At 42.5% G+C, this 26,845-nt stretch overlaps 1 protein-coding gene across 1 annotated transcript in view; it reads right to left on the reverse strand.

Moving 5' to 3' along the window:
- LOC135915035 (protein IWS1 homolog) overlaps positions 1-26,455 on the reverse strand; it is a 35,053-nt gene extending 8,598 nt beyond the window's left edge. Inside the window, exons 1-11 of the mRNA XM_065448005.1 lie at positions 26,302-26,455; positions 25,787-25,854; positions 21,346-21,625; positions 17,351-17,552; positions 15,133-15,261; positions 13,723-13,786; positions 10,313-10,379; positions 7,803-8,022; positions 6,598-6,748; positions 1,898-2,337; positions 1,117-1,188 (exon numbers count right to left, since the gene is read on the reverse strand). Coding sequence (XP_065304077.1) covers positions 1,117-1,188; positions 1,898-2,337; positions 6,598-6,748; positions 7,803-8,022; positions 10,313-10,379; positions 13,723-13,786; positions 15,133-15,261; positions 17,351-17,552; positions 21,346-21,625; positions 25,787-25,854; positions 26,302-26,305 — 1,697 coding nt within the window. The 5' untranslated portion in view covers positions 26,306-26,455. The remainder of the gene's footprint in view (positions 1-1,116; positions 1,189-1,897; positions 2,338-6,597; positions 6,749-7,802; positions 8,023-10,312; positions 10,380-13,722; positions 13,787-15,132; positions 15,262-17,350; positions 17,553-21,345; positions 21,626-25,786; positions 25,855-26,301) is intronic.
- Positions 26,456-26,845: the final 390 nt, after the last annotated feature.

The following is a 26,845-nucleotide window of genomic DNA, read 5'->3' on the forward strand; positions in this document are numbered from 1 at the left end:
GGAGTTGTGAATTAACAAGTTTTTGCTAATATTCATATGATATAGGACATACAGTATATAAGTGGGTTCATGTCATTGTAAATAACTAAAAATTTAGCGCTTTGGTTCCCCTTATTCACACTGCGCCTATATACTAATGCCTTTTCCAGAAATGTGTAAGAATCAAGTGTCACAGCACACATTACTGCAACACTCCACCTTCCGACTCAGAATCGGGCAGATCCAACATTTCTCGAACTCAGAGACAGAGGGCAAGCACGCAAACAGAATGTGAGACTCATTCTCGGAGGACGAAATGATGGAAGTGAAATCACAAGATTACAGCAAACGTCCAATTTCGCCTAGCTGCCAACTCTGCCAGGAAAAACGGCGGAGGCACCATTCGAACAAGCGTTTATTGAGATACCAGCATGCAGTTGCCTAGGCTACGGTGGACTGTCACAAACAGTGGCAATCCTGTGAATGAGATCACAAAACGTGAAATGCTCTCAATCTCAATAACTGCTCCACTGACAGGTGCTCGGAGCGCCTGAGAGTGCTCGAAAAGAACCATCTGAATGCAAGGCATGAACTCTCTTTTGACCTGTCATGTCCAGTTCAATTTATTTTCCTTAAAGACCCTCCACTTCAGGGGCATTACATAAGGGGTTGGGTACAACATCTCACATTACACAAGATCAAGTCGAAAACAATGCTGCTTGTAAGAGCAGTTTAGAGCACTCTGAGATGACCAGCTGAAGATGCTATAAATAAGGTGGCACCATCAAGCTCTGTTAGATTACTGTCCAATACACATGAATTCTCATTCAATTTATAGCAATAGATGGTTATAGTGGCTAACCATTCTCATGACGGCCAGCCAGATAAATTATTATGCTTGACAGAGAATAGGAGTTCTCGGGCACATGTATGGTTGAGATTCACCGATTCAAACAATTGCAATGTTCTCAGAATCAAAATACTGCAAAATGTTTAAAATTTGAATATATATAGAAACGTCTTCCGAGACATTTTTTTTTTTTTTCATATGGAAACAACTGTCTTCATAAAACTACACCTACGTCGGTGTTCACAAAAGTGCACCACTGTATTCTTTTCAATTTGGCAGTTACTCACTTGTCCTCTCCAGTCAAAGCCTTGTCAATGTCCTTTTTACTTGGCGGCTCCTCCTCTGTTGAATGGTCCAGCCTGGTCACAAGAGCACAGTAGGTGTTAGGAAAACCTTCGAAGGTTAAATTTTGGTCTTTGTTTCTTCCAAGTCAAATATTTTTCACACAGCATTACGATTCCTAACTGGACCAGAAAGGGTAACAAGTAAACAGTGGCTCCTCATATAGAGATAACCACATTGCAAATGCAGTGTGGTACTGTCACATCCGTGCATAGGTTACCATACTCACTCACGAGTAACAAGTGACACACTCATTTCAAACGCGATATAGATCCTTAGCGAGTGACGAAGGGTGTGAGCGGACATGAGTGCGAATGAGCGTCGGTGAATTCTACTGGACCTAAGCATGAACTAGAGTAAGTGGCAGTTAACGCGAGTATGAACAAAAGACAGTAACGGTAAATTTGAGTGAGCATACGAGCATGGATAACTGTCGTCAGGTGTCAGTGGATATGAGTATGTGAGTGAGTGCCGGAGAGCAAGAGTTGATCACATTATGAGTGTGGGTGGGCGTCAGTAAGTGTGAACGGAAGCGATTATGAGTGCAAAGTGAGTGTTAGTGAGCTTGAGTAGGAACACGAGTGAGTATCGACGAATGCGAGTGTCAAAGTGAGTACATAGCTTGCAAAAAATATTGACGAGTATGCATACTCCTAGTATGCTGACATACGAATGTATCCATGTATATTCCCATGTGGATACTTTGCTGATTTGCTATGTACCAACCTGATCTTGCGTTTCTGGGGCATGCGCTCGAAGTCCTTCTGTTCGCGTTCCTCTTTGGAGATGGATGAGTAGTTTGTGTTGAGGTTGAAAATGGGCCTGGCCCACTCATTAATGAGCCTGCCTGCCCTTTCACGGTTCTCCTTGCTCTCCTTGGGGTGTTTGTAGAGGTACATGACGGCACGGCCGATCCCGCTTGACTTGAGGAACCCCTGGTCTAGAGGTGGGAACTCGCCAAGAAGGCGCAGCATGTGTTCACGGATCTGAAGGTGGGGCAGGCTCTTGTCAGGGAGCGGGGCCAGCCACTCGGCCATGGCATGCAGAACACCCTGGTCCAAGAAGGCACCTTTCAGGTCCAGCTTCTTCAGCTGGGGCACTACTACCGGCAGCAGCTTCAGCTTTTTAGTCGCTGCACGCTTAGCTTGGTTCAGCTCCTTGTCTTCCTGCACACCAAGACACCGCACACAGACAAGGTTATTTATTTATTTATTTATTTATTTATTTATTTATTTATGTATTTATTTCATGAACCTGCAGTGCCATGAAAGCATTACTATAGGGGGAATATTACAGTATACATACAAACCTATACACCTACAGAATAGTATGGTTACAAGAGAACAAGAAACAAGGACAAGAGAAAGCACTGTGTCTTCGTTCCCTTCTGTTGTCCTCGTGCTTTGTTATTGCGCTTTGCCTCAGGTTATATAGTTACAAGCTGCACAAAAACACACTTATTAAAAGAAACATTTAGCAAGAAACAAAACTCCACATCAAACTGGCAATCTTCAATATTATGTGGAAGCTCATACCATTGTGAAATGGTGTTGCGACAAAAAAGAGACTTGGAAGATTGTGTAGAAACTATCGATGATGATTGTCAATGTAACCAAATAGCCCAAAGAAACGAAGAAACTAGCTAACAAACTAACATTTTCCTTGCCAAGTCCAACCATCGAGAGGCTTTCGGTAGAGCCAATGGAAAACTTGGAAAATCGTCCATATGTGACTTCCTGGCATCAATGTCCAAAGTGGCCATCAAGCCATAGGAGCGCCAGCTCAATTTGTTGGCCAACATCTGGTGAAAAGTTAAGATGAGGAAACAAATTCTGAGTGCCCGCATAAGCCTGTTTAAATACGAGCGTTTGTGAGGCAGCTGCATGGCACAATCACGGGCGTTCTACTGTAGTTCCCTCCAAATTCAAATGCTTAAAGCTCCATCGTCTGTTACAGCTTGTCTCGTCAATAAAGTAACTGGGTACATGTAATTGGTTATTTAAAAAAGTAACTAAGTTGCAGTGAGCATTACTTGATAAATAAGGTAACTGATCAATTTCAGAACTACCAATAAATTTAACTGATTAAAAATTATTAATGGCATGTCAGTTGTCACATGCAAGTCTGCACAAATTTAACATTATGATGTAATGACCCTCAACTATTAAGTGTGCCATTAAAGCCAAACACTCAGCCCACAGGAGCCTCAGCCAGATCAATATCCAAGGCTCTGTCATAAGTAGGGCTCCATGTTTTCGGATAAAGAAAAAAAAAAGATCCGATAAACACTCGCCAGTAAAACGTTTGGTTTGCAATTCGGATTTATGGATTTATCCAATAAACTCCAACATTAAAGGCCAATATGAACCTGTTCCATTCTTTATCGAAAGCCTTTCGACAAAGGGCATGTTGTAAGCGGTCACTGATACATCAGCCAATTTGGCCAATATAAACTTTACCTCACGTCAACAGTATCTCATAGACTGCACCCATCGCACATTTAACATAGAGCTTGTTGCCACTGGGAGCGCGAGACGATATCTTGATATACGGTCCCCGGTGGCACTCTAGCGTGGATAGCCCGATGCGGAAAGCATGGCATGCTCACGTGACACATTTCTGTAGCACATGAATTTTGGGCAAGCGACATGGGAAGGAAATGAAAGCTTTCCAGCGACTACACAATGGAGTTTAGTGATTCTGAAGAGTCAACATCACCTGAAGGAGCCATTGTTTGCAAGTTTTGTCATGTGAGAGTTAGCATCCCTGACGGCAAGGGCGCCTTGAGAATTGTGGAGCATCTACAATCAAATTGCCACGTTGAGCTGCAGAAGCCCTGTCTTCCATCAGTGACAGCAACCTTGTAAAGTATGCTCGAGTTTATTACAAGCTTTAAGGCTGTAATACGCACAAACATAGATGTTCTGCGTTATTTTGAAATATTGTTGTAATGGAAAACTTGCGGTTATAAGCCAGTGGGCAAACCTAGGAATGCAAATGGCATTCCTTGGCCGTATCCGCGTGTGCAGACAAGCACACTCTCAAATAAATATGTTTCACTCACTTCAAAGCTGCTTTATTTGAAGAAATCAGTGATTTTCTTTTGGCGCGTGCAGCATGCACAACTGATTAGGAATGCATCTACATCTTCCACTGTGCAATACCTCATCGGGTACGCCACTGCACCAAGCGATGAAAGTGCAGACTTTGTTCATGTGCATAAAAACATCAATGTTCGTCACGATCTCATCTTCTGAGTTCGGTGACCCACAGTCGTCTTCCTTCGGATCGTCATCGTCACTGGAGACATCAACAATCTCTTCGGTTGTCAGGTCCGCCGCCGTTAGTGCTGCACTGTCGCTCTCAATGTAGTCGTCGAAAGAAGAGACCGCGGGCAGCAGTTCTGCAACCTCGGTCCAGAAGTCTCCTGGGTTGTTGTCGGTCGCCTCCAGGTCATCTTCAAGCTGCACAGGCCCTTTGACAAGCCCTGCTTTTTGCCAGCAATTGATAATGGTGGACGCCTTCAAGTTCCACCAAGCTCCTGTGAGCATTTCCGCTGCCGGACGAATATTGATTGCAGTCAGCTGCTTTAGGTGGAGGTTGATAATCAACCACAGCACAAGGCGCTTACGAAATTTTACTTTCACACTCTTTATACTGCCCTGGTCTAAGGGTTGCAGCAAGGACGTGTTGTATGGCGGCGGAAAATCCAAGCGAACGTGGGTCAAGTGAACATTCACAATGTGAGCAGAGCAGCTCTCGAGAACCAGTAGAATTATTCGGTCATCCCTCCTCATTTGGTTGTCGAGTTTGATAAGCCACTCAGAAAAGAGTTCTCTGATCCTCCAGGCTCGTTTAATGGCGCAGCAGTCGTACGGTAACGACATGACATTTTTCATGCAGCAAGTCTTCGCGTACTTGCCAATGACAAACGGTTTAATTTTCTTCATGCCTGTTGCACTGGAGCAGAGCAGGACTGCCATGCAAAGATGCGACTTTTTCCCTCCTTTGCACTGCTGCCCTTTGAAGTGCATCGTCTGGTCTGGCAGGAGCTGATAAAAACATGTGGCCTCATCCGCATAGAAAATATCGTCTTCAGAGTACGATTCAGCCACCTCTAGAAAATGATCATTGCACCAGGAATCCGCGCCATTTCTGTCAGCAGCCTTTTCCTCGCCCGAGACTACCTGCCAAGTTATTTCGTTCCTTTGGCGGAAACTAAACAGCCAACCCGCACTGGCACCAAACCAAGTTATTTTAAGTGCATCGGCAAATTCACAGGCTTTTTCTTGGAGCATTGGGCCAGACACGCGAACGTTTTGCAGTCTGGCATCTTAGAATCACATGAGAACAGCTTGGTACACATTTTGAAAGTTTTCCAATCGCAGCCATTTTCTTGTAGAAGCGAGTTACTATTCCCGGTGAAGCTTGACAATATTGTCTCGGTCTTTCAACATGGTCGCAATGGTCGGTGGGGCAATGCCACACTGTCTGCACACGTTGATTTGCTTTCTCCCTGCATCGATTTCCTGCAATAGGTCCAATTTGTCCTGCAGCGAAAACTGCTTTTGCTTCTTCTTGGCGCCATCGCTGGCTGCATTCATCGTCGGATCTCGTGCGAACATCGCCAAACCTTTGTCTTGAAGTTTGTGGTGAAGCATTTGGCATTTGACATGGTGATGATGATAGCTCCTGCACTCGCGGCTTCTGTTTCACGCGAGAGTTGCGGCACTGTTACTTTTAGCCGAATTCATAATACTGATGTTCTTCGGTTATAATGGGGAAAATAAACTATGTGCATTATTCTGAAATATGCATCTTATTGAAATTCATAGCTCTGAAATACTTTTTTACATTGAAAATATAGACAATCTGGAGGGGATTTTTAAGATATTGGTAAATTTGAGAAATTCGTTAATGTGGGGTTCGTGGTAACAAGATTTGACTGTATATGTAGTACAAGACATTCACATGCACAGCTTCTGTAACAAACTTAACAGGTTTACTTTGAAAATGGCGCGACGACCTCTCGTCTTCCAAGAGGTAGCCCGACACACAACAAATAGTACTAGACATTTAAGAAAGGCTTGACAAAGCCTTTTCTTGTCTTTAACATAATTCAAAGAGTGCATAGCAGAAGCTGCGAGACAAACATACTAGTTTTAAGCTCTTTAGCTTCTGCGAACAAAACAAATCCCTAAGCAATGCCGTCAATTGTCTTTATATTAGTACCACTTTCTCTGTTATGAAGAAATCATAGAAATGTAAATTGAAATACACATTGACAGTAGTAGTACTATATTATATACTCTAATCAGTTTCCTGCTTAATGAACCAACCCAGATATTGAAGCACTGGCAGATGTTACAAAGCTAGCAAGAATTGTTTTTGAACTCCCATTACAAGAACAGGTGGCACACACTAACCTCTGCTGCAGCCTTCATTTCCTTAATTATTTCAACTATGATGTCATCAGTGTCACTAATGATGTCAACATCTTTCCGTTTTCTCCGCTTGGAGTTTTCTTCTTTCTTCTTGGCCATCATAATATCGAAGTCTGACATGAAATCAGAATTTCTGAAACAACAAAAAGGCAACAACACAAAAGTCACATGATGTATTTTAGACCGTAAACACATAAACTGGCTCTGACAGGTGCGCATAAGATAGACGAAATATACAGTCAAACCTTGACATAACAAACTTCCATCCAACCAACACAAGAATACATTTGCTATAACCCATGCCAATGCAAGCATACATTCATTACATGCTGATATCCAGGCAAAAAAAGACAGATTTGCTTTGTTATATTCGATAATTCATTATATTTGTGATTGCTGTATTAAGTTTGGCTGTATTTAGATGTATCATTCAAGACCAATGAAATAAAAGAGCCAATCTTTTACACAGTAATCATAGCTCCAGATATTCTCTCAATATTTTGGTGGCTTCATGCATCTTTGTCACCACCGACCATCAGAAAAAGGGTCACCGATGACTGAAGACCAGCAATGTGCCAGAATTTGTCAGATGTAACTGTAAAACAACTGAAAAAATAAAGGCAACCATGCGTTCGTAAATTATATACGGAAGAAGCATCATCTTACACAGTATGCTTTTTAAGTTGAAGTATGCAGCAATTATTTAAGACCCCTCAACCGACACCTATCATCAACAAATCCAGTATGCGAAGAATAGCAGTGCCCTACAACATTATTTTTTTTTATTAATTCCTATTAGCATTAGGCATAGACCAGTTAACAAACTTATTGCACAAAGTGGATTACCCTCAGTTAGCAACAGTAAAGGCATTCTATCAGCTATAATTTTCAGTCTATCAAAGGCTGCTGTAACGTACAAACAAGATAATATTTTCTTAAGATAATGTCTTTATATTCGTGAGGTAACTGTGCTATTCCTTCCCACTAGAACAGATTTCCCAATGCAATTTTTCTGTTGATAAGTGTAAAGATGGAAGATTCCTTGCAATTTTTTTTTTTTAACATGCAGACGGTTACTTTTTTTGCACGTTATCGCCTGCAGTGCAACTGAACAGACACTCAGATACACAGTAAATCCACATGCCTGAGCTAGAAGACTGAAGACTGGGAACAGAAGTACTACACACCGCGATCGACGGCTGTCAGGCTCGAGTTCATCATCAGAGCTGGACACATCTGGCACAGCTTGGCTAACTGCAACCGGTGCTGGCTGCTCACTTTCGTCTGCCTCGTGGTCCTCTGGCTCGACTGACAGCTCCATGTCTTTCTCCTCGTCCTCATCAGAGTTGGCCACCTTCTCTTCCTCCTTGTCTTCATGGTCATCCTCCTCCTCGCTGTCAGACAGCACTGCACTCCACAGGAAAGATAGAAGGTTCTTTTTTTTTTTTTTTAAGGCACTGTCTAGTGGTCCCTTTTATCTGAATATCAGTGCTCAAGAAGAAACCATAAGTTAAAGACCAACTGTTCCCATTCAAATACAAGTGAAACTCAGAAATAACTGCTGAATCGACGTGGATGAAACCTGTTTCATTTAGGGGGCCTCTAAACATCTGAGATAGAAAATTTGATGTTATAGTGGCAGCATTTGTTATTATTGTGGCTGTTTGCAATCAGCAAACATCCACAATAATTTTTTACAATGGTGCCGTAATAGCAAAGTTACAGGCATTCGATGGACAAGGCTGCTGCAGTTTCTCACTCGCCTTTGCTACCATCCACCATCTCCACAGGTGCTTTCTTGTCCTTGCCACACACTATTCACAAACTTTGTGCAGTGCAGCAAAGCTACAGCTCACATTAGCCAACCAGGGGCACAATTGCGCAAATATCTCGCTTTCTAATTGTTCACATGCACTCTCCTTGAACACCGCAAATTGAACACCGCCTACTCAATGACATATTTGGCAAAGCAAACATGGCAGAAAAAGCGGATCCTCCATTGTTGTCTCTGGTCACCCTTTGCACAATGCCGACTAGTGAATGAAAGCTTCATAAAAGGATTAGCAGTGCACAATGGGAGAGCCCCAACTTCTCAAAACACACAGCTTGCTCCTGTCACAACGATGCTCTCATCCTGCTTGAGTCATGACATGTGAATGACAGACCAGGAACACTGACGAGGAACACAGGATTGTCTTTTTAATTTGTGGTAATGCATAGCACAAAGATGGTCGTCTTGGCTTTCTGTATGTAATACACATCTTTGAAATGTGCTCAAAATACCAGAGATTATTTTGGGCTCTTTAGGAGAGAAATCTAAATCCTACTGACTGTTGGAAGCAGAATCTTGATTTAGAGCTTCAAATTTCTAACAGACATTGCCAAAAATTGTTAAGATGAAATAAGAAACTTTGCATTGAAAACAGATATTACAACTCTGTCAACTGTGTCTGCTACATCACCTAAAGTGACCAAATATAATGTACCAGTGTACATCCTACATTAAATCATTGTATGTTGGCACAAGTTACAAGAAGATTTTACTCACAAATTACTGGTATACTAATGCAAGCGGATATCAATTTTGTCCATATTAAATGTACTAAGATTGAGTTCACAGAATTGTGGATGTTATGCATCATTTGTTAGAAGTTTTCAGATTTCTGGCAATTTTTGTAAGAGTAAGATCTAAATAAAACATCTGCCCCCAAAAGTTGATAGATCTTAGCCTTTTTCTGTTAAATACAACAAATCTCGTGAAATATAGGTCAGTGGATGCAGAGTGAAAGAATTCCTCTATTCCCTTTTATACTTACATAGCAGCTCCAGAGCTAATGCTTTTATGACAGAAAAGGTACGTTTAACAAAAGCTGATGTGACGTAAATTACGAATTATTTGCCGAATTCGCAGGCCCCAGGAAAAGCATGAAAGAATGAAAGACAACACCAAGTGGCCTTTGCCTAAAGCTTAGGAGCCAACAAGCTTCGTATTCTGGTACCCTGCAATATCACAACATCACCTTTGGTTTCAGGTACCAAGTGCCATTGTAAGAACTCAACAACGAGCTGTGTCACTTTTGTGCATCAGCATAATGCCACTGGATAATTGATATTTTACTGATGTTGAACAACAGGCACTTAACTTAGATGGCTTAACATTTTACAGACTTCTACGCAGATACTGCAGGCTTCTTTTAATTCGACTGTGGTTAATTCGATCCAGCCCAAGTTCCTGGCCGGTGCCGGTGCATTTCTATGGGCACAAACTTTTGTTATTTCGATCCTAAAATTGACCTTTGCTGGACAATTCGAATTTGACCAGTCAGCACACATGTGCCTAACCCCTATAGTGATCCCGATAGCGACACCTTTAGTGGCAGCGTCTGTCTCAGCGGAGCTTAGCAGACAACGCATCACACATCATCTCAATTCGACCAGTTGAACAATCTGATCAATTTCGTTGGTCCCATCAGGGTCGAATTAATGGAAGTCAACTGTATGTCAACATCTCTTCGCTCTCAGGTAACTAACTTGACCAAGAAGCAATGCCGAATTTGTAGCAATCAGTTCCACAAAAGTAGTGCACACAAGTAAAGGCCATTGTGCTTTCTTCTTTCACAAAAATTTGCTGCTATGCACAATGCTCATCACATTGTCCAAATCCGCAACACATGGTACAATAACAATAAAAGCATACCCTTCCTTCCTTTCTTTGCTTTGTCCTTCTTCTTTTTTGTGCTAACGAGGTCTTCTTTTCCAAATCCCTGAGCACAGGTTCAAAAGAAAAAACTTAGTCACAAAAGCTCTGCTTCATACGTATCACGCTTGTAACAGTGCTACTACAGAGAAAAAACATGTTGCTATTCAGCACAATAAGCTCGAAAAAAAGAAAACAGCGAGAGGCAAAAGGAAATGAAAGGAAAGTGCTACGCTTACAACTGTTTTTTCCGAAAAACAGAGCATCTCATATATACACAAATATACACACGCACGAACGCATAAGACAAGCAAAGGAAGTCAGTCAGCCGAAGGCATCGTTATCAATTTTTATATGCTTAGCAATCTGAATTCCGAATCATAAAGCGTAACAGAAGTTTGACTCACGCAAGCTAGACGAATTGTATGGATATGGAAGGACTCGAACAGTTCATGTGTGGTTTTGTTTTTGCTTTTGCCTAGGATCCTAACATTAAAGAACAGTGGTTCGCAGTCGGGACAAGACCTGCAATGTACAGATGGGTCTGCTGTCATATCTTTCTTTAAAATATTTGCATGCTCTGTCATTCGGTAGCTGATGCAACACCCAGTTTGCCCAATGTAGCGCTTGCCACAGTTGAGTGGAATCAAGTAAACCACTCCAGTGGAGCAATGCACCTAATGCTTAACATGCTGTACTGTACACCCGTTCGTAGTGCCACCCGTGATTCGGGGGCAGAGACGGGCCAGATTGTTCAGGGTGGAGAAGACCACAGGTACTCCATACCTGTTCGCCACTTTCTTGAAGTTGTGGCTGACCTTGTGAACCTTACAGGACCACTTGTGCCACTTTTTCTAGCACTACACTCGACTACATCGCCCTCTTTGGGCTTTTTGTTGCCTTTCAGCTTCTGGAGCAAAGTTTCCCCCACTGACGTCAGCACCGGGCGAGGGTAGGCGGCTTTTAAAAGCCGCGCAATCTGATTGTCTAAACTTGTCTTGATCCTATAAACACACACTTTTTTAAGTGCAGACCCCAGGCAGGTTGTTGCAATCTCTCGTTTTACTATTTTCAAGTGGGCGGAATAGTATAGCAACAGCTATATTTTAGCACGTGGTGAGTAGTACCAACAAACATGTTGTGTTTTAAAAATGTCATATTTAAATCTAAAAACTCCAGCACACTCTTCGGTACTTTTAAAGAAAGAGCCCCCCAAAAAGTCCAGGAGGAAAGGCAAGTGGTCCCCCGTAGCTTCACAGGGTTAGCCACAACCTCAAGAAAGTGGCGAACAGGTACGAAGTACCTGTGGTCTTCTCCACCTCGAACAAGCTGGCCAGTCTCTGGCCCGTCTCTGGCCCAAAATCACAGGTGGCACTACGAACGGGTGTAGCACGTTAAGCGTTACAGGCATTCTCCACTGGAGTAGTTAACTTGATTCCGCTCAGCTGTGGCAAGTGCTACATTGGGAAAACTGGGTGTTGCGTCAATGACCGAATGAGAGAGCACGTAAATACTTTAAAGAAAGCTATGACTGTGCACCCATCTGCACATTGCAGGTCTTGCCCCGATTGCAAACCACTGTTCTTTAATATCAGGATCCTAGGCAGAAGCAAAAACAAAACCGCACATGAATTGTTAGAGGCCTTCCATATCCATACCACTGGTCTAACTTGCGTGAGTCAAACTTCTGTTACGCTTTATGATTCGGAATTCAGATTGCTAAGCATATAAAAATTGACAACAATGCCTTTGGCTGACTGACGTTCTTTGCTTGTCTTATGCGTTTGCGCATGTGTATATTTGTGTATATATGGGATGCTCTGTTTTTCGGAATAAACAGTTGTAAGTGTAGTGCTCATCTTTCCTTTTGCCTCTCACTGTTTTCTTTTTTTCGAGTTTGTTGCACTAAAAAGCAACAAGTAAACACCAATTCGCCCAAGAAGTTATCCTCAAGTACATAAACAAAGTTCATTAATGTCCTTGGCATTTCACAGCATAGCAAGCACTAGAGTGTTTTAGATTGGCGTTTTTACACTCCGCTCAGCAGCTGAGCAATGCGGAAGTGTGAATGCGCATGCGCCTTCTGCTTAGCCGCAAGCGGGCTAGCGGAGCAACAAACACGGTCTGCTTACAAGCTGCCCGAGCGGAGCGTGCTGCACAGCGTGTTGGCTAGCGCTGGCACCAGAAAGGATTGGATTGGATGCAAAAACAAGCTCACTGGCTATTACGTAGTGTTCCCCAAGACAGCGCTTTATTTTCCACTGGATAAAATGGGCTGGTAACGCATTACAAGTGGAGGTCTAGATACTTCATGGACAAATGAGTTCTATATATTCGTTTTACTTTATAAAAGTGATCAATGGGTGTTTTTATCTTCTTTCATTACCCTGAATTTGGCAAGTAGGCGCTGAAACTATGAAAGGACTGCTCCGCTATGCTAAACGTATAACTAAAACATGAAAATCACCCGCCGCTCTGCTGTGGCTTAGCGGGGCAACTCGGAGTGGAGCATACCGTAAAGATGCTCAACTAAAACACTCTACTATCTCATATGCTCGGGAGAGGCTGTGCCAGCACTGTTTCCTTAAGAAAACGCACATCAAATTCAAAGATTCCCGACTGACAAGACAGCAGGGGAGACATTCTGTATTCTGAGATATATTCTGTAACCTAGTAAACATTTTCTCTGAAGTGAAGGCGCTTTTTAGCGCCTTCACTTCAGAAATCATGCTTAACCAACACGCCCAACTATCCATCCTAACCTAGTAAACATGTTCGTTTCGTCTGCTGCTAAAGTGCTGATTGGCTGTGGCGACTGGCTGCTGTGCATGCACAGCCCACCCCAGCCAATAATAACTTCAACAGCAGATGAAGTAGACATGTCCGATAGGTGGACACTTACAGAATACCGCCCCTGGTCTTTGAAGGGCTCCTCACCAGGTTTTGGCATTGCACACAGACAAGCATGGCATGAAAATGGTTGAAATTTCAAAGAGAAGCCCCGCGCCTTTCCTCTTGAGGGAGCCCCACTTCTAGCCAGAAAATCGAAGTCGCATGCCCAATAGCCTCTACGTAAGAGGCACTGCCTGAAATGTCATCGATCATGGCATGTGACATCGGTAAATCACCTGCAACACTACTGCAATCACCTGCAATCACCTGCAACACTACCACATAGCGAGAAAAGGAAGAAAAAAAAGGAGTGGGGAGACTTGTGTCATAAATGTGATGCAGCCCCTCGACTACCGTATGGAAGAAGGCGGGAAAGAAATGTTGCTTGCGGATGTTAGTCAAGACAAACAGAGAAAGTCTGTATTGGCAGTGAAGCTCACCCTCTGGCAAGGGAGAAAACAAAAATGGTTTGAAGCAAATGGCAGTTGCCAAAGCCAATCCAAATGTAACCAACTCACCTCAAATTCAGATTCATCATCACTGTCGCCAAAGATATTTGCAATCAGCTCTCCAACCTTTGACCTGCAAATCGGCACACAGGCATCACTGTACTTAAACCCTGTTTCCATGCTGTTTAGAAAAATAAGATACTGTAGCAAAGTTACTTCGCAAGCACTGATGGGACTGCAAAACTCTATGAAGAAACAGGTTTCAGGAGAAAATTCAATTTGGTCATTTTTATTGTACCAACAGTCCGAAAATTTCATTGCAGACTTTTGCTCCGTGTTTGACTTTTGCTCAATGCCATGGACAGCTCACATTAGCTCATCACATGTGCATCACATGTCATTGCAATGCTGCTCTGTACAGATGTCACATGAAACCTTGACACCGTAATGCTGACAGTTTAGGCGGCTTTGTACGAATTCAGCTTGGAGCTTTCTGCCTACAAGCAAGCTTACTGTTCCATCCAATAAGCGACAAACGAACTAGTTGGCATGCTTGTGGTAGTTGCCAGCTGGTCGCCTACACAGAGTCACAGGCCACTTCTAGTAAGGTCATCAGTCTAACCTGTGTGCATGATCTGAGGTCTGGTCACCAATGAGCCACTCATACAAACATATTCACGCCAATCTTCCCGAGACAGCTTGCTGGCTATGATCCTACCGGCTAGCAGCAAATTTTTGTAATGGTCACAAGGCCCAACCCTGCCTAGTATGTTTGGACAGATCTATTCGATGCAGATCTATTGTAATGGCCGCAAGGCACTCGAAAATCCCCTCCTTCCCCCCCTCCAAAAAAATAAAGAAAAGCAGCTTACCAACAAAAGGATGGGTTGTGGGTGACAACGTGGATGCCACCCACTTTGTTCACGAACACCATCTTTGCAACCTCGCAGGCTTGTATCATGTCTGAACAATTGAGCTAGACACTATACAGGGTCCAAACTTTCTGTCAACATTACCCATTCACTTTACGGGGAGTGCGTCAATGCTGTGAGGAAGTCTGAATAATCGAGCAGCTCCAAAACATCGGTCAGCAACTATATTACAATGTTAATAACAATATCAATAACAATAACAGAGCAGAAATTCCCTAAGTAGATAGCAACAGCCATATACAAGTTAGGACAGTGCTGTGGGCCATTCTTAGGTCCTGAATGCTGCCAGCCTGTTCTCTGTTGCTATGAATAATGTCATCATCAATAACACAAAATGAGTTCACAATTTCTTGTGGCAAATGCAAGTTATCATGATATGTGCAGTAATTATGATTCACCATGAATACAAAATTCAAATGTTTTTTCTTCAGCCAAAACATTTTCAGGCGATAAAGGGATAAGATGCAAGTGAACGCCAACAGCATGTGACATGCACTTTACATAATCACAATAATCACCTACTCGCATATTATCCCAATGCACTTACTCATTGTCACTGTCATCCTTGTCCTCATCCCTGTCGGAGTCTTCCTTGTCATCTTCATCTTCCTCCTTGTCTGATCCTGCTTCATTTGCATCCTCCTGGTCAGAGTCTTTCTCATCATCAGAATTCCTCCTGCATATTTAACAGAAGTTTGGGAAATCAATCAGTTCTGTGGAAGCTTGCAAGGTGGAGAAAGGTTCATGAAAGGAAAAAATTGTCATCCATGCAGTCTGTAGCAAGAAGCTAAAAGGAAACCCACACAGATTTCTTGGAAAATTTTCGCAGTTAAAGGAAAATTCACCTTGTTCTGAAAATCAAACTCAGGGCCAACGTCTTTCCGAGACTCTACTATCTGAGCTATCCAAGAGGCTAGCAGATCGCAGCTCTAGAACCAATGAATTGACAACTCGAAGCCCAGAGACAACGCATACGGCAACTCAGTTTTGCAAAAGCCCACAAGGTGGAGAAATATTCAAAGGGAAGAAATGTCATCGATTCAGACTTCTCAGGAATCCCCGAGTTTCCTTTGTAGCTTCTTGCTACAATCTGGGTAGACGACAATTTTCCTCCTTCATTAATGCAAGCTTGCAGCAAAAAGTTCAAAGAGAAAAACTAAAGTAGCAGGAATCCAAACTTCAAAGCCACAATGTGGATCTGAGAAAAGCTTTAACACAATGCTTATTTCCTACAGAAACAAATTACGGTTAACTGGGGATCAGCGTTAAAGTAACATCATTTTATTGCAAGGTCACTGGTCATCCGCTGAAAGTTTCATGCCAACGTCCCCGTACGACTACGTTTTCCAAGTCATTTTTCCTCCGAACAGCAAGCGACTGGAACGACCTTCCCCATGAAATTGCAGCCATCACCTGTCCATCAACCTTCCTAGACAGAATTACATCCCATTTATCATCATGAAAAAAAATGTTTTGCTTTCTCAGTTAACCCCACCCCTTATGTAAAACTCCCACAGGGGGTCGTAAAGGATATAAAAATGAAATGAAATGAAAGGTGTTACCAACCATACTGAAAGAAAGTCAAGGTGGTAGGATGATCCCCTTGTGCATATTCTAGCAAGTCCTCATAATTACAAAGCAATTAAATATTTATTTAGTGTGCAGTCAGTCACATTGCACTTTCTCATAAAGGGAATGGAATCAAAAGGTCGAAACACATGCACAAGGCGATTATTTGCTGCAGGCATTATGAGGAAGAAAAAAAAAACTACTTTACCATTGTTCACGGTATGTGGTACACATCAAGTGTCTCGTCAAACATGGTAGAGCCTTCAGTAATGTGGCTGTGTGTAGCAATACTCAGCATATCATGTACTTCCTTACATCGCATAAGCAGAGGGTTCAATTTACCAGCAGCTTAATGTTTATAACACCTAGTAAACTAGCTAGCAGTAATTAATGAAATTTTGATTTCTAATGGGGACCTGAAACACTTTTCTACCTAATCATAGAATGACATAATCATTTTGTCGCCTCATTAATCTCCTGCCGGAAATTTTTTTCTAATTATTCAACACAAGCAATGTTACCAGACCCATGAGCAGCTTTAATATTTGGCTCACATTTTCAGAGGAGCTTCGTTAACAGATCTGCAAGGTTTTCTTACTATGTTCAAAAAATGTTTCAGGGCCCTTTTATTAAAATGCCCAACATATCTACACTAGTCTGTACAGCGCATCTGAAAACATTGATTTCATTTGTTTGTGGCATGCCATCTCTCTTGCATAGTTCTCGTTCCCACACCTAAATATAGTGTTGCTCACGTGTTAAAAAGCCAACACAGTGACCTGCTGTGCACTTGATCTACTCGTAAATGACAGCACAAGTATGTTCAAGCGTGGCTGTGACTTGCATGGGCATACATGACAAGTGTTCTGCAGCAACTGGACATGAAAAAAGTTAGTGACTGGCTTGTGGAGAAGTGTTACTTCAACACACTGACCAGCAGGTGGGGAGCAACATGAGACGCACACATGCAGGAAGTCTCGTTTTCCAACTGTCTTGCACCTGCACACCATTCAGGTGTGAAAGAGTTTAAGAGAGGCAATGCTTTGAATGTTTCCTTCAATTGTCCATTGTTTGGTTTCTCTTTCTTCTAGTGAAGAGGGGATGTGTAGCTGTCCTAACAACTTTTTCTCATAATGCCCTGTTCTCCAGGAAGGTACCAGGAATAAAGAATTAAATAGTGCACTGATGAGCCTTGCCTCACAGGGGATGATGGGGCACTACTTCTCTCTTCAGCAGCAGTGTTTGAAGGGCTTGGGCTTGCAGGCGGGCTGTCATGGCACGATGGCGCCTCATCATCATCTTGCTGCTGCCCACTGTCTGACTGTACCTGCTCTGCTATACCTTGCTCCCCGCTTGCACCAGAAGTTGAGCTCTGCCTGCTTTCCCGGCCGTCTTCTCCTTGTTTTGAAAACAAAAACAACAAATTTCAAGCCAACAGTTGGTCCATAAAACACCAGGTGTGACACGCTCTGCACAACAAGCTCTACATAGACTATTAGAAAATTCACTACTGCCATGCAAGCAACATCAGAACATCATAAAAATGCTAGACAGTGTTTTTGAGAAACAGTGAATTTCCTTCAATGGGCTTTCAAAATGCTCCTGTCCATACTTGCCTGTGTTTTAGTTCTCTATAATCTTCCCTGTAAACACTTGCACAAAGACACCCGCAAGAGCATCAGCAAAGATGACAGCTGTTACTGACAGACTTGCTTGAGCAGAAGTGAGCTCATCTACAGATACATTAGTAAAAAGAAGAAAAGAAAAAAAAAAAAAGGACCCAACAGAATTGCATATGACTAGTTAAGTACTGTAGGCATTGCATATGTTGTACCAGATTCAGTCCAAAACTCGAGCCAATGTCAAGACAAAAGCGACAACAGAGCAGCAATTGTGCTGCAGAGGGGCGGCATTTGCCAGGACCCTTAAACATACTTTCTTTGAACATACTACATGGCAACACACATGCTGCAACATACCACAGAAAATGCAGGCTGTAATAAACTGTGTGACAAACGCCATCAGCGAACCTATGTTGACCCTGCTGGATTTAAGGCTAAACACATCAAAGGTCAGATGTTTTAACATAAAACTACATGTTTACGTACGTATCAAAGTATCTAGAAAAACTTACGTTACTGTGATGAAAGTTCAGTGTTTTGTAGTGTATGTAATAGACTAGAAGTTGGGAATGGATGAGAATATATTATAATGAACTATGAACCAGAAAGGACTAATACAGAGCAGCACATTAATCACAACTACCAGATGTTGCATGTATAGTAAAGAACAAAGACCTTTCCTTACAAATCCAGCAACTCCTAAGCAGTTAAATTTATAGACAAATGGTGAACAGTGATCAAAGCAACATCACGGGGAGTTGACAACAGTGTGGCCATCTGGCATGCTTACGCTAGCCCTACCATTGCTGCAGCATTGTGTGCCTTCCCTTGTAAATATATCCTCTGTATACAGATTCCCATCATAGCATCTTTGGTGGAGGTGTGGAGGTCCAAGGTCGGCAACTGGATCTTCGCAGCGGATGGCATGTTGCTGCCACCACAATGACAGGCGAAGAGACCCAGTGGGAACAAGGCCCGTCATCGGTCACTCTCTTGCACCCTCGTGATCCCGGGACATTCAACGGCACAAGCGACATGGATGTCAATGAGTGGCTGGCTATTTATGAGTGTGTCAGCAACTATGACAAGTGCGACCCAACAATAATGCTTGCGAATGTGATCTATTTGCAGGACACTGCGCGACTCTGATTCATGACACAAGACACCTACCCTTCTGCCTGTTTGCAGCCTTAAGCCCCTTGACATCCCTGATAAACCAATTTTCAAGGGTGGGACATCTTCTACGGCCTTTCCCCGTGTCTACCACAGACAATAGATTGGTTGCGGTTGCTACTGACTATGCAACGAGGTGCACTGTGACATGAGCACTTCCCACCAGCTGTGCTACCGATGTAACCGATTTAGTTCCTCACGATGTCATCCTGCAGCATAGTGCCCCTCGTCAGTTAATCATGGACCATGGCCACAGCTTCCTTTCTAAGGTAGTTGACAACATTCTTCGTTTCTGCTCAACCAATCCCATGTTCACCGCAGTGTACGATCCACTGACAAACGGGCTTACTGAACGCCGCAACTGTGCCCTCACAGATATAGTTGCTATGTACAGTATGTGTCAGGACCACCGGAACTGGGTCAGCAACCTGCTTCTTGTAATCGTCGCCTACAACTCTTCCCCTCACGACACAGCCAGCTACTCAACTTTTTATCTACGGTTTGGCTACGACCCACCAGTGCCTATGGACACCGTACTCCATTCTCACGCAGATGCATCCACTGCCTATGCTTGTGATGCTCTTGTCCATGCTGACATCGCCCGCCAGGTTGCCCTTGATCGCTTCTTGGCTTCACAGGTTAATCAAAAATGTATTTATGATTACCGACACCAGGAGGTGAACTCTCCTCCAGGATCGTTCGTCTTGTTGTGGTTGGCATCATGTCGCATTGGCCTATGCGAAAAACTTCTCTCATGTTATGTTGGCCCTTACCACGTCATACACAAAGTCACTAATGTGACCTATGAGATCACTCCGCTAAATCCTAAGCTAGGATATGCAACAATCATGAGCGACGCAGTCCATGTGTCGTGCTTTAAACAGGACCACTGTAGACCCAAGTCCTAATTGCACCGGGACGGTGCTTCTGCCACTAGCGGGTAGTGTCACAGGCTGCAATGCTGTGGTCGGTGCTTGGATGATGATGACAACAACGGTGTGGCTATCTAGTGTGCATGCGCTAGCCCTACCATTGCTGCAGAGTTGTGTGTCGTCCCTTGTAAATATATCCTCTCTATATAGATTCTCCCTGTAAAAATACCAACTTTTACAACACCAGCTACACAATTCATCCAAAATAATAGGCATACTTTATAACTTGCAGTTGGCCTCACCACATGTCAATGTGCATACTGCATACTAGACAGTGATGCCAGCAGCCTGTACTGTACTGTACTTGAGGGCTCTAAACCAGCAGTGAACATTCCACTTCTCCCACTAAGGTAAAAACACTAGAATCAACACAGAAGAGTTCTAAAGTTTTCCTCTACCTACCGACACATAACCTGCCATGGTTGCTTAGCGGCTATGGTGTTGCGCCGCTAAGCACGAGGTCACGGGATCGAATCCCGGCCCCGGTGTCCACACGTCAATGGGGGCAAAATGTGAAAGCACCCGTGTACTTAGATTTAGGTGCACATTAAAGAACCCAGGCGGTCCAAATTTCCGGAGTCCCCCACTACGGTATGCTTCATAATCAGATCGTGGTTTTCGCACGTAAGCCACAGGAATTACATTACCAACCCATAGTTTAAAGAAACCTTACATATAAATTCTGAGCTAAGATAGATCTGGTAAATTGCACTTCAGCAATACCAGAAACATCATGCTTACTGTGAGCAGTTTTTTGGTAAGCCAAAAAAAAGGAATGAGAAACAGGCTTGAATCTCCCTTACCAGATTATTAGGACAAAATCTTATCACTACCTATCCAAGACCAAAACATATTTAATCAATAAACCGAAATTGAAGTGCATCCTAGTAAATTCATATTCAATCTAACGAGTTTCAAAAAACACTCTCTAAACAAAAACAGCCCGAACATGCAAAAACCTGTGATTTCATACCAATGTACTGGCGATGCAGTTAAAATGTAAAATTCAAGAAGGAAAGCTTTTGCCCTTCATTTTCTCTACTTTCAGCAACTTTCTTCTGCAGAATAGATGCTGAGAAACTACTTCACCAGATGAAATGAACTTTGTGTTACTCTTTACCATCTCTTTCGGTACTTGCATATAAGGCAGGCGAACGGAGCAGCCAAACATGATATGCACTGCTTCCAGCACCAAAATAGGATTGAACCTCTGTGTCTAGCTTGGTTCAATGGTTCAATGCTCAAAGTTTCAAAAACGTTTATAACAGTCGTGAACAGCAATGTGCAGGTATGAATAACTGTCATATGTAGCATGTGCATTCTATCTGTACTTCATTTGCACTCTTCACATTACATACTGCGCAAAGCCCACAAAAAGAAGAAAAACGAAAAGAAAACATTGGCTTTTCGTTACAACACAGGACATGCTGTCTTCACTGATGTTCTAGCTCAACTAAAGCTCACCATTTTCTTCTTCTCCTGCTGACCGGTCCCCAGTGGCACTGTCATTCTCGCGAGCAGGAGAGCTTGGAGAACTCTGCACTTCTGCATCACTGTTCTTTTCATTGTCCGACCCACTCCCTGCACCATCCCCCTGCCCTTCACTACCGGAGTCCCTGGCCACCTCATCGTTGTTGTTGTCTTCTTGACCACTCTCCTGACCACTCCCATCCTCATTTTCAGAGCCTGCTGGGCTTTGCCCACTCTCGCTGTTGTTGTTTGAATCAGGTGATGCCACGGGAGACTGAAGTTCAAAAACAAACAACAAAAGAAAGTGAGTGGGTGAGCGGACATGGGATGCATTGTAAAATGGCACTGTAAAGAAAAGTCTTTCTTAGTTTTCCCTTTGAAAGACGTCTTCAAACAATTTTTTTTTGTCTAAAGTAACTGTTAACTCCATAATTACAGAATGAAGCCTCGATCCCTCGAAAGCACCACAAATTACAGCACATTCTATGCAACTCATTCAAAAGCATGCCAAGCGCAGTGTGACTTTCGATATGAAAAAAGGAGACTATTCGCGTCACCAAAAGCGAGGTCATAGTCCCGTATTGCAAACCACTCGACAGCATGCCAATCAACAGCCCAGCGCAGTGGTTGAAGGCTATACAATGACCTTGTCGCCAAAAGCTGCCAAATTGCCATTCTTCCAATGGAAATGCAGGCAAGCCTGCTCTCCCTTCTATTCCCATCTGAATAAATTCAGCTATTGGCAACACTAGCACAGTGTGTGTATGCGTCAATGGTGTCTGGTACCACAAGATCACCGCATCATGTTTTGGTAACCTGCATAGTCACCAATTTCATGTACGAAATCGCACTGTACTTGGCGCGTCATTTGAACTGGTCACATTAAAAGGTAAAATTATTATATGTTGCACACCCGAACAATTGAGGCTCGATAACATTACTATGCCGAGAGCTATGTAATAAAGGAACAAAAACAAGGCAGAAGTTTTCTGCTAGTAGACCTTGAAGATATAATCCAGCGAACCACAAACATTTAGACACCAAAAGTGCTTCTTGTCATCATGCATCTAAACTAATTGGCAGGTATATCTCCAGGTATACTTTTTTGACGGTGCAAGTAGACACACACAGTGTGTCGGAATGGAACGAAAACAAAAACTAAAAAATATAATATTTTTGACCGAAATGAAAACACAACCGAAATGTTATTTATTATTTTGTTTCACAGTGAAACCGAAATATTTTTTATTGGTTTTCAGTTCAAGCAGAAAGTTGGCAATTCGAAACAACTGACGTCAGGCAATGTCAGAATTAGCGCATATCTCTGGGGTCTGCATAGGCACCTATCTCAGGCAGAGGTAGTGCCAGCAATAGCCGGTCGAGCGCGCCACTAATCTAAGCCTGCCGCTCGGTGCACCAGCAGACCGGCATCGTAGCAAAACCCAGGGCTTGCGCGCTGAAGAGCTTATTGTTTCATTGTCTAAGGGTATAACGCCTCGTTACGAAAGCTTTATTGTTTAAGTTTGTTTTATGGGAAGAGCAGTCTCGCACTGACTTCACATTGACTGACTCAGTGCCTTGAGTCAAGGCCCTGAGCATGATCACAGAATTCATAATTCACTTACTGAGAAAAAAAAATGTTTTTATGGTTACTTTGCTTCAAAAATATTTGCATGCGAAGCAAAACCGTTATGAACGGGTACATATATATATATATATATATTTTTTTTTTTCGTCCCGGAGCAGAACTAACACGGAACTGTTTTCAACGGAACGAAACTAAAACCAGAATGAAAAACATTTCATTCCGACAACCTGGGGATGAAGCACAATACATGGCATTTCATAAAATGCAGCATTTAAAGATCGAATGTCCGCTTTTTTACAGTGTACACTTGGTGCAGCCATGCTCATGTCTGGTACACTGAAGCTGGGCCATTTACAGGATAGTGCTGCAGCTAAAATTGAGCGCCTAATATTATAGCCTCATTTCAACCAGAGCAACATGCAGAGACTTCACTGGACGGTTCCATCAGAACACAATAAAGTAGGTTCTTCACAAACTTCTCAGAAAGGTAGAAAAAAAAATGAAAAGAAATAAATGAAAATAAAACAAATTATTATTGTTATAATGTCAATAGTTTATTTAGTACAGGTGCCACACGGTGCATTTTCAATCGCAATCGAGGCCAAACGGGATCGACCTTCTCGGCAGCAATTGGCCCCCTTCCACAGCTTGCGTCGCAATCAAGGAACTTAATGGTTAGTACCACTTAGTGGTTGTTAGTGCTGATTTTGGAGCAACCTTTGTAACAAAACTCCGTCGGTGCACTACTACACGTGATCATTCAAAATGTTCAAATACTGCAGCATATCATGAGTAGAATATGCTGATTTTATGCATGTTTGTCACTGCGCAAGTAAATGAAAAAAAAATATGCAGACAATCCCTGACTATCATCCAGAGTACTCAAGGCATGATAAGCACTTTATTCCTGTGTACTGGAAAATTTACAACTATATGCTCGTTGGAGATATTATCTTATTTTTGCTCTTGTCTTCATGACGCAACAGCTAGTTAATACCATAAAAAGTCATATAATGTAGTCTGCATTTTAGAAGACTCATCTTTCTTGTTTTATGCTTGCTTGTCAGTAATCACAGAAGGGAATTAAATTCTGGGGTTTTAAGTGCCAAAACCACAACAGAGTTATGAGGCACGCCATAGTATGAGACACGATATTAATTTTGACCACTAACGTAAATGTAAACCGCGGCCAGGATTGAACCTGCAACCTCAAGCCTAGCACTACAACTGCACTAAACAATACTCCAGTCACACGGGCCACATTCAATTGCAATTAAGCCCAATCAGGATCGAAAGTATCCCGTGTGACTGGGGTACTATATGCATAATTAACTCGCAGGTTTACATGCTATAATGCCAACAAGATCTCTCTGCCAACAAAATTACTTTTTCATTTCTATGCGCCAGAAGTTACCTTTACTCCCAGAATTTACAATGGGGAAGGCCGACCACTTCTAAGCCATCACCGCATGGTGTGTCATACATGATACGTATAGAAAAGCTTCTTCTAGCAGAACAGAATCAACAAGAAAATAAATCCTACATATTCAACCTGAATTTATGTCCTCTCTAGTAATGAAATATATAGAGACTTTAGCACTGGAAATAATGTTTGAGTTATTTTGCCTTTAAGAAATGTATGGTGGCAGCTCGTCTTGCAATGTGCAAAAAGTTAAATGCACACATTATTTCCAAAATTTGTACATTGAAACCGGCACACAAGAATTATCAGGGTGTTTATTTACCCCTTATTTGCCTTCCGTTATGTTTCGATAGAGAAATAAATTTGAGCAGTTTTTTGAGGCAAGCATTATTTGCTGTATCATACGTGGTACAGCATGCGGTTATGCGGTATTGTGCAGGGCAGTAGAGATGTTTTGTCGAAAAAGTATTAATTAGGCAGCAAAGTCTGTGTTCACAAGCTATACCCTTTTCCTTAGAACCATTATTGATGCAGAATAGGTAACAAAATGAACATGACAGCAGCGTTTACGATAACGATAGCATGGGGCCTGCCATGTTCCAGGAGCTAATAACACTAGAAGCAACAAAATATTTTGAAATAGGAGGAAGAATGCTTTCTTTCGGCTTGCACCGAACTACTAAAGACTACGCAAAGTACAAATTAGCGTAAAACCGTTACATAAATGACCTAGCCTAGATACTGAAGGTATGTATCAGTCAATCAAGGATGACGTCATCAAATTTTAGTAAAACTTGTACTAGCTGGAGGTATGAGAAACATGCTCTTTGCCATCCCTGGTCCATGCACTAGAAAAATCCCATTTATCATCAATACACTCAATCTCTTCAAGTAATGTATCAAGTTTTCTTTCAATGGCTCTGAAATTTTTGCAAGTTTTCTGCAATTCAAATGTCTTTCTGCATGGTTAAAAAATATGCCCGTAACTGCATGCTGTATCATATACGGATACACGACAATTTTTTTATCATAAATTTGCAATCAAGCTGTTCATTATGAAAGCGAGGTTGGTTTGCGCATGTCTGGCCTAAGCAAACGCTTCTATAAATTTTTCAAAAGGAAATTAAAATTCGCGCAGTCAGGGGCTAACGCAGATAATAAAGAAATAAATAAAAGGTTTGGCGCGACTTTGATTTCTTGATTCAGAGCAACATGAACAACAAGTAGCACGGAAATCTAACTTTCGCAACGGAGCATTCTATACCAACAGCTGTTAGGAAAGTCAAAGTACAGGAAACCGTAGTTTCACAGCTCTGGCTAGGCGCCTTGATTGACCTGAGCGCATCACAGTATGATGCGCTGTCATTTGCGTACGATCATAGTACATCACAATCTGCTGGTTAATGCGCATCATCGACGCTCACCGGACTGGCGACGTTGCAAGGACCTTCGTCTTCGCTGCCAGGTTCCATGTCCGACCCCGCCGAGTTCGCTGCAATTTTGACATCGACAATCTAAGCAACTCACAATCATAAACTAAATGTTTTTCTGCAGTAGATGGGTCACTTTGCCGTCGAAAGCAATATATATCACGCAGACTCATAGCTAACCATGCATTGTGGGCTGCGATTGACTCAGGCGTTGTCGCTGTGTAATTTACATAGCAGCTTTGGACCACACTTATAAAGAGAAACCAGCGTTCTTAGGGATTTATTTACGTTTTAATGTAAGCCAGTACTTAAGGGTTACTTTCTGCCCTTTTGAAAGAACTGGTAAGATGCGTGTTAAGTGCGCGATGTTAAACGCAACGCAGAAACAAGGTTTTATTTATCAAGGTAAAATATATCTGTCAACGACCTGCAAAGCGCGATCGGCAGACACAGCATTTTGTAGAATGTGCACGTTGCAAGGCTTGGGGCTCATAAGGCTAATAACTTACACATGTTCTGTACCCGGCGAGATATATGCAGTACGTAGCGAACTTGGAACTAGCACATACGAACAATAAAAAGACGTCCTCAAAACGATGGCGATGTCTATGTGTCTCGGTGTCTCTAGTCTCTATTGCAATGGGAGGGGAAAGTGGCGTAGCGTAGCAACGTTCTTAGACATACTTCAGTTTCACAGCTCCGCTCGGGAGATGGCCGAAGTGGTGGTCACGCGAACTAGCGACGCTGCGATCGCGTCTTTCGTCAGTTTTTTGTTTCGTTTTTGATAGAAGTTGCTCCATTTCTGGTAGATTTCCGGTTTCAGTTTTGAGAAGTTGTTATTTCACAGTTCTTAATCTTGAGCCTCTTCGTGAAAATTTGTCATATCTGAGCTAGGTATTGTAAATGCGTTTCTGGTAATGAACTTGAAACATGACTTCTGCTTTCACTTCTGGTTTCATGTTGGTTGCGCTGCGTCGTCTGCCGTTATCCTTCTCCGTTTTGTAGGTGTTGTGTGATGTGTCGTGATTTGCTCTCTTGAAAAGCTTCTTGAAG

The sequence above is a fragment of the Dermacentor albipictus genome, chromosome 1 (genome assembly GCF_038994185.2).
Source record: "Dermacentor albipictus isolate Rhodes 1998 colony chromosome 1, USDA_Dalb.pri_finalv2, whole genome shotgun sequence".
Classification (NCBI taxonomy): domain Eukaryota; kingdom Metazoa; phylum Arthropoda; class Arachnida; order Ixodida; family Ixodidae; genus Dermacentor; species Dermacentor albipictus.